The sequence below is a fragment of the Podarcis melisellensis genome, assembly GCF_964234715.1.
Source record: "Podarcis melisellensis genome assembly, chromosome: 6".
NCBI lineage: Eukaryota > Metazoa > Chordata > Lepidosauria > Squamata > Lacertidae > Podarcis > Podarcis melisellensis.
This window is the reverse complement of record NC_138538.1, coordinates 87,287,702-87,300,897: the sequence shown is the minus strand read 5'-3', so window position 1 is coordinate 87,300,897 and position 13,196 is coordinate 87,287,702. Positions and strand designations below refer to the sequence as shown.

General features: G+C 48.2%; 1 protein-coding gene across 1 annotated transcript in view; it reads left to right on the top strand.

Annotated features, from left to right (window-relative positions):
- Positions 1–6,451: 6,451 nt before the first annotated feature.
- Positions 6,452–13,196, top strand: part of LOC309371822 (carboxyl-terminal PDZ ligand of neuronal nitric oxide synthase protein-like) — a 72,530-nt gene continuing 65,785 nt past the window's right edge. The window contains exon 1 of the mRNA XM_081914870.1: positions 6,452–6,645. Coding sequence (XP_081770996.1) covers positions 6,523–6,645 — 123 coding nt within the window. The 5' untranslated portion in view covers positions 6,452–6,522. The remainder of the gene's footprint in view (positions 6,646–13,196) is intronic.

Genomic DNA, 13,196 nt, shown 5'->3' with positions numbered 1-13,196 from the left:
TCTCATCCAAAGCACTAGCTGCACTGACATTTCTGAGTCAAATCCTACAGTAATTATAGTGATATACATAACATCCAACACTCCAAAACCTCTCCTGCAATCATCCCTCGACTGGTTTTTCCTAAGAGCAACCCCTCTGGGCTCCAGTGCTTTCATACTGCTTGGCATTTTGTAGCAGGAAAGGAATTATAGGACACTAAGTCACATTTTCCTAACTTTCTAGGTAGGGAGATAGCAGGGAATGCGGCCAAGGCTGAGGTGGAAGGAAAACTAGGTAGGTAAAAGTAAAAGGTAAAGGTAAAGGACCACTAGTTATGTCCAGTCAAAGGTGACTATGAGGTTGTGGTGCTCATCTCGCTTTCAGGCCGAAGGAGCCGGCGTTTGTCCACAGACAGCTTTCCGGGTCATGTGACCAGCAGCACTAAACTGCTTCTGGGGCAACAGGACACTGTGATGGAATCCAGAGCGCACGGAAACGCCGTTTACCTTCCCGCTGCAGCAGTACTTATTTTTCTACTTGCACTGGTGTGCTTTCGAACTGCTGGGTTTACAGGAACTGAGACAGAGCAACAGAGAACCCAGTCACGGGGATTCGAACCGCCGACCTTCTGATCAGCAAGCCCAAGAGGCTCCGTGGTTTAGACCACAGCACCACCTACGTCATTCCTATACTATCCAGACACCATGGAGACATTGGGTGTCCTGCCCAGTGGTTCCAGTTCCAGCACATGGGTCCACATCCAGCACAAGCTGGTGCCCGGCCATGAATCTCTTCTCCCCATTTTTAATCCGATTTCCACAGCGGTTGTGGCTCAAGGGCTTTTGGTCCCTTTTGGTTGCCTTGTTCCTTCACTGCTTGAGCACACATGATTTTCACAGTGTGCAGTCAGGCTTTCCTTGCGTCTCTTCCAAGGGAGATTCTCCTATTCTTATACCCAAGGTGAGGGTTCCATAGGAACCCAGGGGAAGAACAGACTGGGATTGTGGTCAGCTATTGGGCTGAATGATAGGGACGCGGGTGGCGCTGTGGGTTAAACCACAGAGCCTAGGACTTGCCGATCAAAAGGTCGGCGGTTCAAATCCCCACAACGGGGTGAGCTCCCGTTGCTCGGTCCCTGCTCCTGCCAACCTAGCAGTTCGAAAGCATGTCAGACTGCAAGTAGATAAATAGGTACCGCTCCGGCGGGAAGGTAAACAGCGTTTCTGTGTGCTGCTCTGGTTCACCAGAAGCGGCTTAGTCATGCTGGCCACATGACCCGGAAGCTGTCTGAGGACAAACGCCAGCTCCCTCGGCCTATAGAGTGAGATGAGCGCGCAACCCCCGAGTCGGTCACGACTGGACCTAATGGTCAGGGGTCCCTTTACCTATTGGGCTGAATGACCAGCTACCTCAGATGGTGCTATTTTGACAGGCGAGAAAATATTTGAACCTCTCCGAAATATCTCATCCTGCCACAGAGCACAGGCAAGGAGGAGGCCTCCTATAACAATGGCTGTTGCACCCTTCTTTCCCACCTCCAGCCTTCATGGCAGGTACAGTGTGCATTTCTGGTCCTGTCTCTTTTTACATTGTAGAGTCCTGCAATCTTTCCCATTCCCCGCTCTCACGAGGTTGGTTTTCCTATTGCTTGACATACGAGCTTCTCCAGGGAAGATTCCAAGTTAAGATCCTCATATGCAAAGTGAAAGGACAACAGTCACCATAAAAGGAATACATTAATTTTAGTTGAGAGCTCTGCTGGATAAGAAGTTAGGCCTCAAACACCACCAAAAGGTGCAAAAACACAGCACTGGAATACTTCCGTTTCTACAAAAGACATTTCCTTTTCAGGAAAACGAGAAAAGGCTATTTCAATGGCAAAACCTTGTTCTTAGTGCATCTGAAAACAGCCAGAAATCTTCCTCAGCATTTAAAATGAGTTGGTGTGAGAAGCAGGGGAGACTTTAGCAAAGCCATCTCTTGGGAGCTGCTGGAAATATCTCTTGCAAATTTCCCCCAAAGGCTCGACAGGTGGCAGCAGAACTTGGCTTTCACAGGAGGCCAGTATAGCTGATGCAGCCTTGAAAAGGGTGAAGCGAACACGGCTTTGTTGTTGTTTAGTCGTTTAGTCGTGTCCAACTCTTCGTGACCCCATGGACCAGAGCACACCAGGCACTCCTGTCTTCCACTGCCTCCTGCAGTTTGGTCAAACTCAGGCTGGGAGCTTCGAGAACACTGTCCAACCATCTCGTCCTCTGTTGTCCCCTTCTCCTTGTGCCCTCCATCTTTCCCAACATCAGGGTCTTTTCCAGAGAGTCTTCTCTTCTCATGAGGTGGCCAAAGTATTGGAGCCTCAGCTTCACGATCTGTTCTTCCAGTGAGCACTCAGGGCTGATTTCCTTAAGAATGGATGCATTTGATCTTCTTGCAGTCCATGGGACTCTCAAGAGTCTCCTCCAGCACCAGAATTCAAAAGCATCAATTCTTCGGCGATCAGCCTTCTTTATGGTCCAGTTCTCACTTCCATACATCACTACTGGGAAAACCATGGCTTTAACAGGCCTTTGTTGGCAAGGTGATGTCTCTACTTTTTAAGTTACAGATAGGTAGCCGTGTTGGTCTGCCATAGTCAAAACAAAAAAAATTCTTAGTTGGTCTTTAAGGTGCTACTGGAAGGAATTTTTTTTGTTTTGACTATGGCAGACCAACACGGCTATCTACTTTTTAAGATGCTGTCTAGGTTTGTCATTTTCTCCCAAGAAGCAATTTTCATATTGGAGGGAAGCTTTGGAAAGGAGCTTGGAGGCAGGAGAACTCTAGGTCCCCGTCAGAGCCCCCACTTTTTCCTGGTTTCAGGGAGGCAGCACAAGGGCTGGGGTGCTGGGGGGGGTGTGTGTCAAAAGTTGCCTAGAAAAGGTGCCACATGTTGAACCACCTTGGACTAGGAAATGTTTTACAGCATACACTCATGGATTTACATCTGATGAATTGTGTTGCACTCAATAAAAGTTTGTGCCACAATCACCTGGTATTCTTTACGTTGCCATAAAACTCTTCGCCCTGTCTCCACTGCTGATTAGAGGATGCGGAGGTGAATTAATTATTACTTGGGTGTGTGTGTTATTGTGTTGTTGTTTTCATTCTGATTATTTATGTGATCTTTTCTGTGAACCGCCCTGAGACCTCCAGGTATAGGGAGGTATATAAACTCAGTAACAAAATAATAATAATAATAATTACTTAGGCTAGGGCAACTGCAAATGTTCTACACATTTCCACAGATTCCTGTGGGACAGTAAGGAAAACAATGCAAATCTTCTTCAGGGGAAGACGACCGTCTATGCCTGTTGATCACTCAGCATTAGTCTGCAAAGCAGGCAGGGCATTATTAAGACTCGTATAAGTGATGACAAACCTAGACAGCACCTTAAAAAGCAGAGACAAGGGTCCGTATAGTTAAAACTATGGTTTTCCACGTAGTGATGTATGGAAGTGAGAGCTGGACCATCAAGAAGGCTGATTGCCGAAGAATTGATGCTTTTGAATTCTGGTGCTGGAGGAGACTCTTGAGAGTCCCATGGACTGCAAGAAGATCAAACCTCTCCATTCTTAAGGAAATCAGCCCTGAGTGCTCATTGAAAGGACAGATCCTGAAGCTGAGACCCCAATACTTTGGCCACCTCATGAGAAGACTCCCTGGAAAAGACCCTGATGTTGAGAAAGATGGAGGGCACAAGGAGAAGGGAATGACAAAGGACGAGATGGTGGGACAGTGTTCTCGAAGCTACCAGCATGAGTTTGACCAAACTGCGGGAGACAGTGGAAGACAGGAGTGTCTGGCGTGCTCTGGTCCATGTATCACAGAGTCAGACATGACTAAACGACTAAACAATAACAATAAATGTTCTTCCTGCCCCTCCTTATTAGTGATGCAGTATACCTCTATATAGAGGGACGCAGGTGGCACTGTGGGTTAAACCACAGAGCCTAGGGCTTGCCGATCGGAAGGTCGGCGGTTTGAATCCCCGCGACGGGGTGAGCTCCCGTCGCTCGGTCCCTGCTCCTGCCAACCTAGCAGTTCGAAAGCATGTCAAAGTGCAAGTTGGTAGATAAATAGGTACCGCTCCGGCGGGAAGGTAAACGGCGTTTCCGTGCGCTGCTCTGGTTCGCCAGAAGCGGCTTAGTCATGCCGGCCACATGACCTGGAAGCTGTACACCTTGGCCAATAAAGCGAGATGAGCGCCACAACCCCAGAGTCAGTCACGACTGGACCTAAACCTCTATATTCCTTCTAGAAACCTCATTGTTGGGTAGCGCATCTTGCTAATGTGGCATAATAATCCTTCAAGCCCCATAATAAAGTGTTGGGATCATTGTGTGGCATGCATTGCTATCCCAAAAGGCAAGAATGGCAGCTTGGAAGTGCAATGCAGCAGTTGCGTACTTCGATTAATGAATCAGGGCAGAACTGGGAGTGCAGAAAAGAAATCCTGCTGGCAGAGATTATAGTGGGAACGGACAACTGCTGTGTCGTGATCTTTGCCCGCAGAAGGCATCAGGAGCAAGGACACACACCCAGCACAACCACCCACCTTTGCAACAAAATAATAAATGGATTTATTTCGTTTTTCAGCTTAAAACTTTACAGTCACATATCCAACTGAAATGGGGTTTAAAATTCACAGCATGTTATACGTTGAAAGAAAATTACATGAAAATGATGTGCCGTTAGCGGTGCTTTTCTTCTGGGGCGTATGAAGGGGTACGCATACCCCTAAACATTTTGTCCTTGAGGGGCAGTATTTCAATAGGAGTAGGAAAAGAGAGTACCCCTAAACATTTTTTTTAGGGGGGAAAAAGCACTGACCGTTTGTATTTAACTTTTGCTAGTCAATTAGCAAAAATGTATACAAAAATGCAGTGGCGTAGCGTGGGGGCTGCAGGGGGGGCCGGCCGCACCGGGCGCAACATCTGGGGGTTAGGGGCGCAAATCCACGGGTTAGGGGGCGCAAATTACTTGCCTTGCCCCAGGTGCTGACAACCCATGCTACGCCACTGCAAAAATGTATAAAACGGGGTCAAATGTACGCTGGAAATGTAAGGGAAAAGAAGGTTCCTTTTATCATATGTGGTGGAAATGTAAAAGAAAGAATTTTGTAAAAGAAAGAATTTAGTAAAAGAATTTTGGGATATTGGGAAATTATATATAATGAGTTGGGAAAAAAGTTTAAAATGGTTAACCTTTGCTTAACAAAAACCCCTAAAGCATTCCTTTTAGAAATTCTCGGTGCCGAAATTCCAAGGGAGCAGAAAAGAATATTTATATATGCAACTACAGCTGTGTGGGTGCTATTGGACCAGAGATGAGGGATTATGGGGGAAAGCCTCACTTGTTTTTCCTCTCTGACATTTTATAGTGTACAGTTTGCGGCAACCCACTCCACCTGCCAAAAAAGAGGACATCACTTTTAATTTGACACGAAGCATACTGTATGTAGATTTGTGCAAATTGTGTCCTCTTCTGCAAAGGGGCCAGAGGGCCCAATCCACGCAGAGTGGTGGGCTCAAAAAAACCCAGCCAGCACCTCTTGTGGAGGGGTACCCGCCCATGCTGTGCCCTCGATCACCTGCCCCAGGAAGGGGCTCCAGGGCCCCCTTGCCATCTTCTTCTTCCCAGCCCAGTCCCCCCCACACACTTTAAAAAAAAGTTTTTATCTATACTTTTCAAGTTCATACATCCCATTAGCTTTACAATCAATTTAACATTTCCAAGTCTGACTTCCTTCCCCCTCTTTCTGCGGTTCCGTCAGTTAATTTTCTACTCTGCAGGTTATTACAATAATCCTGCCAATGTTTTTATCTGTTTGCAACTTATTCAAGGAACCATTTCCATTCTTTTTATAAAAAGTTCATCTTGATTTCTTATTCTTCCGGTAACTTTCGCCATCTCTGCATATTCCATAAGTATTTTTTATTATCCGTTCTCCCTTTGCTTCTTTCCATTTTCGGGCAAGTAGCATTCTTGCCGCTGCAGTCGCATAAACGAATAAATTTCTATATAATTTAGGCTAGAATTCCCAGTCCAGTTTCAAGCCGGCGCCGCCCCCGCCCCCCCCCCGGCTTCTCCCTTTGCGCCGGAGCCGCCCACTCGACGGCTTATCCTGCTCCACGGATGCCGCCTTGGGGGTCCGATCGCTTTTCCGACCCCCGGGAGGGAGAGAGGTGGTCCGGACGGAGGGGAAGCGCGTCCGACGGGTCTCCTTGGCCAGGACGGCGCGCCGGCGCTCGACTGCTGCGCCGATCGCGGACGGGGCGGGCGCAGCTTCGCCCGGCCGCGCGGCTCCTCCTTCCCGGGCGGCGCATGCCGGGAAGCGGCGGCGGCGTGCGCTCTCCCGACCGGAGCTTCCTCGGGGCGGTGCCGTCCCGGGGCCCGCCTCCCCGGGTTGAGGCCGAGGGGCCGCCGCCGCCGGACCAAGGGAGCGCCAGGACAGCGCGATCGCCCGCCCGCCCGCCTGCGCCTTCCCGCCGCCCTCCTCCCCGCGATGCCCGTCGGGGCCTCCCCGTCGGCCAAGACCCGCTACAGCCTGGTGGACGACCGGCACGACCTGCGCGTCCCGCTGCACAACGACGACGCCTTCCAGCACGGCATCGCCTTCGAGGCCAAGGTAGGCGACCGGCGGACGGGGCGAGAGGTCGAGAGGGCTCCTGAGCGCGTGCAGAAAGCGGAGGTGGTTTCTCCCAGCGGTGCATGGTAGTGGGGGGAAGCGCAATTGGCCTCATCTGTTCCTTGGGATGAGGTTGTGCGCTCTGCACGTGCTCCAGAGCACCCTTGCTCCCCATCTGGATGCCAGCCTCGACGGGGGAGAAGGGAGTGTAAAGGCGAGCCCGGGTTCGAGTCGAAGGAAAGAGCGCTTTGGACGGGGGTCCTGCTGTCTCGCAAGGCTCGCCCGTGCCAAGGTGAGGAGGTGGCTCCGAGTCTGCTTGTGCCCCGCGCAAAGGGCACGAGATCTGCCCAGGGAGTGGGCATGGAGCGAGCTGTCTTTCCTGGGCGCCCCTTCCTGGTGGCCTTTGCTGGGATCTCCAATAATAACCTCAAATATACCAGTTTATAATACAGTTATTAATAGCGATAGCCTGCTGGGATCTCCGAGTCCCGGAGTGGCACGGGAGCAGGTGCCCTTTGTCTCTTGTTTGCCAAGCAGGCAGGTGTGCCCTCTTCTTCCCCTCCCTGCCTGGAGAGAAAACAGGGCAGCGCTTACCCACCTGCCCTCTCCGCTCTTGGCTTGCTCTCAATCGGGAGGCCCTGGGCAAAGGCGGCTGGGCATCTCAGGTTGCTGGTGCCACCTTTGTGCTGGGGTCCCTGCCATGGCACTCGCAGGCGCTGCCCCCTTCATCGCAAGGGGGGGGGCTTTTGCTTCTCCATTCCCCTTTCAAAAGGGCATAGAGTTGAAGGACGAAGTTGAAACTCACTTTACTTTCCAGTCCTCGGTCAGTCAGAGCAATGGAGAGAAAGGGTGGGTGGGTGTGATTTTTTGGGGGGGGGAAAGATGGTGAGGGGGGATGTGGGGTGCCACCGGAGCCGAGGGAGAGAGGGGTGACATCTTCTTCTTCTTCTTTGGCGATCACTTGTAGCTGAGTAAGATTATCTTCCATAAACACGGTTTTAACAATGAGTCCATAAGTGACTGTGGAGGCCAGTTCTGGATCCACACGTCCTTCCACAGTGGGGACATTGGTTTCCGGGCGGGAGTTGATCACAGTGTGGATTTGCCAAGCGTGCCTTCCTCCTAGCGCATTTCTCCCTTGCGTCCTGAGTTTGAGTGTCTTCAAAGCCCATGACACCTTTGGAAAAGGCTGTTCTCCAGCTGGAGCGCTCGCAGGCCAGTGTTTCCCAGTTGTCAGTGTTTATACTACATTTTTTTTAGATTTGCCTTGAGAGAGTCTTTAAACCTCTTTTGTTGACCACCAGCATTACGCTTTCTGTTTTTTAAGTTCGGAATAGTTCTAGAGAAAGGAGGCTGGATCCAATAAAACGAGTAGCTGTTGAAATTGCATTTTTAAAATGTGTCGTTCCCCCCAAGCAACCCCTGTCCTGCTTCATCCTTCACCTCAGTCAGAAAGCTTTATCTCTGCCACATACTTTGGCACAACCTCATAATGTACCCTGACTGCATTATGCTGATCGCTCATTGCTTAAAACAATGATAACAACCTAAATGACAACAAAAACGATGACAACAACCTATTGCTCATTCCGCCTCTAAAGCATGCAGCACTGGCCTTATTATTGTCATTATTTATTGAATTTACATACCGCCCTATACCTGGGAGTCTCAGGGCGGTTCGCAGAATAAAATCAAGATATAAAACCACAAAATACATAATAAAAACAACCATCCAATAGCTCCCCCCAAAAAACACATTTTAACAGGGCATAGGATGTCAGCCAGGTCAACCAAAGGTCTGATTAAAAAGGAATGTGTTTGGCTGGCGCCTAAAGGTGTCTAATGAAGGCGCCAAGCGAACTTCCCTGGGGAGAGCATTCCGCAGACGGGGGGCCACTGCAGAAAAGGCCCCGTTCTTGTGTTGCCACCCTCCGAACCTCTCAAGGAGCATGAAGCACATGAAGGAGGGTCTCAGAAGATGATCTCGGGGTCTGGATAGGTTCATATGGAAAGAGGTGGTCATTGAGGTGTTGCAGACCTGAAGGTTTTATAGGTCAAAACCAGCACTTTGAATTGGGCCCGGAAACTAATTGGTAGCCAGTGCAGTTGGACCAGGATCGGTGTAATATGTTCAAACCGTCTTGCTCCGGTGAGCAACCTGGCTGCTGAATTCTGCCTTATCATAAGGTAAGCAAGGGCAGGAAGGAACGGAAGACAGAAGCAGGGATTGCATCTTAGCAGTGCCAGGGAGGGGAGTGTGGGAATAGGTTGGACTCATGAATATAGCAGCAGACCATCTGCTGTGGGGCTCAGTACGGAGACAACTTACCCATGTGAGTAAGTGTAAGAGCGGAACAAAATGGGCAAGTAAGAGGAAATTCGAGCATCCAGGGAGGGAATATTGTGATCTGCTTTGGAAAGACACTTGGTTTTGCAAAGCAGCATGCATTAAATAAATCAATAAATCAAATTAGGCGGACGTATTGCAGCAAACAACAGGGACGCTGCTGGCGCTGTGGGTTAAACCACAGAGCCTAGGACTTGCTGATCAGAAGGTTGGTAGTTCGAATCCCTGCGACGGGGTGAGCTTCCGTTGCTCGGTCCCAGCTCCTGCCAACCTAGCAGTTTGAAAGCACACCAGTGCAAGTAGATAAATAGGTACCGCTCTGGCGGGAAGGTAAACGGCGTTTCCGTGCGCTGCTCTGGTTCGCCAGAAGCGGCTTAGTCATGCTGGCCACATGACCCAGAAGCTGTATGCCGGCTCCCTCGGCCAATAAAGCAAGATGAGCGCTGCAACCCCAGAGTCGGCCACGACTAGACCTAATGGTCAGGGGTCCCTTTACCTTTACCTATTACAGCAAACAGACTCTGGGAGTTTTGTAACCTGCACGAGACAAAATCACAAAAAAGTCCACACCAGCAATTGGTACCCAGATGTCCCTTCATGCTTATGTATGTTCCATCCTATGTGTTATCTAACTTAGTCCTACATTTCCGTGTTGGATAAAAGTAAGTAATATTCATGAACGATGCCTTATTATGAATTTGGGCAGGTATTCCATTGCCCTCTAATCATTAGACTCCTGTTTGTCTCCCATAATCATCTCTCCCCCTCTTAAATTGCATGCAGTGATTATTTTCTTCTTCTTTTTTTAAAAAAAACATCAGGTTAGGCAAATTTCCACCTGTTCACCAATCCCCCGTTCATTCTTTCTGTAGTTGTGAGGCAGGGTTCTGACATCGCCCAGCCCTGACTAGTTCTGAATGTTGTCGCTCTTTTATTAATTTATTCATTTTACATGTGCATCAAAGCAATTAACAAACATGTCATTAAAACATTGTAGTATGTCATTATTGCTCTCTGCTATCATCATGAATTTGCACGTGTGACCCAGTCACTTCTGGCTACACGGGGCCTTGTCTTCGTTTTTTAATTTTTATTTCCGTAAACTGGCAACATGGGTTATGATGAACTTTAAAGCCCTAGTAGGCTTGCAAATAGTTGCCTTCCTGGTTGCTTAGGACAAATAAGAATTGCCTAGGTAACCAGGCAAGAACTTAGCTCTTTCTTGAGCACAAATGAATCACACAGATATTTTAGGGCAGGCAGACTTGGGTTTTGTTTGTTTGTTTATGATGGATATTTAGTTAGAGTTAAATACTGTGGGGGGTGTTATTATTTTTGTTTGTTACTATGTTATGCAATTTTGTGTTTTTATATTGTAAACTGCCCTGTGAGCCTTGGATAAAAGGTGAAATAAAATAAATGAATCAATCAATAAAATAACAGTTGGGCAGATTTTCACATGTTGGTTATTGTTAAGGAATTAACTTCACTGGAACAACAAAATGGTTTTGACTTTCCCCAACTCTCCATAATATAATGTCTCCCTTGCAGCAGTATTTCATATGTTTACTTCAGTCGGCGCCTCTCACCTTCCTTAGGGCAAGCAGAATTTAGTTCCACACATCTCATCTCATCGTTTCCCAAGCTTGGAATTTTAATGGGACTCCCTTCTGACTAGACCGCATTCACTTTTCTGATGTTTCCTTACCTGATTTTTTGAATACGTTTCATGCCATCTTTCCCGTGACATAAAAGCCACTTCTAGAAATCTAGTGGGAGTTTAGCACTCATTTCCATGTTAAACTGCTTCTGGGGAGGAAAAATCAGTTTGCAGTATTGTTAACCTGGAAAATAACGGGAGTTTTGCACTGCAATTTGGCAAGGTTTTCATGGCTCAAGCCGTGTGATGAATTTTGGGCTGATATTCCAGCATGCAGTTATTTCCTGCCAATTTTGTGAGTGAAATGGGGACAGACGGACTGGGGACAGAAGCCCTGCTATAGAATCAAGATCAATGAAATGCTGAATCTTCTTGTCAGCTGGGGAGATGGTTGTCCCAACAGCTAGCCTTATTTGAGGACTGTAGCCGTCAGTTAAGATATTGCTTCCCATTGCTAGAATGAAGTGGACAGGACAGTGGTGGGTGCAAAACACGACCAGATCCAGATGTTCTCCAGGTGATATGTGACTGAGTGTGTGGTTGACGGACACCATTACAGGAACATCAGAGATGTTGCTCTTCTCTGTGTGTATATGTGTTAATGCTTAGGATTCATGATGTCAAGTGCAAAGCATGGGGATGCTGAGCTGTACTGAAAAAATATAAGGTGTAAATGGCTTTAAAAGGGGATTGCAACTCTTAGGATGGGCAGTTCCAAGGTGCTGGCATTTTAGGCCATCTTCTGAATTTGCACTGCTTGCCCTTGAATTTCTTCGGAAGGTTCAGTTCTTCTTGGCAGGTTCAATTCTTCCGCCTCTCCACAGTTACACACATTAGCCTTGCTGACATATTTAGCATTCAATATTTCCATAGCTTGATATACAAAGTTCCTCTGATATCGATGTTTCCAAATGATGGGTTTTTCCCAGAAATGTTTTTGAGTAATCTTTCTGCATCCTTCTGATAACCTTTGTTGGTGATTTAGCAATGCGCTGTGGTCTCAACCACTAAGCCTCTTGGGCTTGCGAATCAGAAGGTTGGTGGTTCGAATCCCCGCGACAGGGTGAGCTCCCCTTGCTCTGTCCCAGCTCCTGCCAACCTACCAGTTCAAAAGCACGCCAGCGCAAGTAGATAAATAGGTACCGCTGTGGCGGGAAGGTGAACAGCGTTTCCGTGCACTCTGGTTTCCATCACGGTGTCTCATTGCGCCAGAAGCGGTTTAGTCCTGCTGGCCACATGACCCAGAAAGCTGTCTGCGGACAAACGTTGGCTCCCTTGGCCTGAAAGCGAGATGAGCACAGCAACCCCATAGTCTCATTTGACTGGACTTAACCGTCCAGGGGTCCTTTACCTTACCTTTACCTTATCCCCTCTCCCGCTGCTTTAAGTCTGAAAGAGCCCATATATTGGTGTTTGCAAGCAGGGTGTTCTGTTGTGCCAGAGGTGGCCAGATTCCTGTTCGAGATTCCATTCTACCTTTTGGTTCAGACGTGGAACTGTTGCATGTCACATCTCTGTTTACATTCCAGCACTGTTTGCTGGCATAAGCGGAACTTCTGTTGTGTTGCTTTTGCTTCTCTGTCTCTCTTGGAAGGACGGCAAAGAGAGACGACATGTTTCTTTGTCTTGATTTATGTTTAATAAATACGTAGTTTGTTAAGTATGTCTTCATATGCCTCAAGCCTCTTTCATTGCTCAGTTTTGCTCTGCTAAGTAAAGTGCGCCCATGTCAGCAGACTTGGGTCACTGATTTATGTCGCACCAGAGGTCAGAGGATCTTTGCAGCGTGGGGCTAGCCAGCTGGCCTTTTGACCCATGGGGTGGCAGTAAGACTGTGCTTTTAGAGCTGGACAACTGCTCTGACCTCTCATTATTCCCCACCCCCCATTTGCCATTATCTAGCATTGGGAACGATGAAGGTGAGATCATGAATGCCTATCTTCCCTGTGGTGGAACACGGTGGGGGGTGGGTATTGGTTCTTGTAGCCCTGAGAGGAGTGCAAAAGGGAGACAAGAGACTAGGAGGACCTCTAACCACGACACAGTCTTTCCCAGTGATCTGGGAACCCTGACTCTGGGGGAAATAGATAGAAATGCATCACGAGTTTTCCTATAATATCTGGGCTAATTTGATCGAAGGAGAGGGACTTGCCCAAGATCTCGCCTGAGATAGGTCAGGCCTGAAGCTGTGTTTTCCAGATCTAATCCCAACTTGTCATCAGTTCCTACTGGGCACAGAGCCAGTACAGTGGTACCTCGGGTTACAGACGCTTCAGGTTACAGACTCCACTAACCCCGAAATAGTACCTCGGGTTAAGAACTTTGCTTCAGGATGAGAACAGAAATTGTGCGGCGGCAGTGGGAGGCCCCATTAGCTAAAGTGGTACCTCAGGTTAAGAACAGTTTCAGGTTAAGAATGGACCTCCGGAACAATTTTAATTCTTAACCCGAGGTACCACTGTAAAACTCCGCAACTGGGTGTTCATAAACAAAGCATCATCTTCATGCCATCTGTGTATAAGACCACTTTTCACAGCGGTGGCT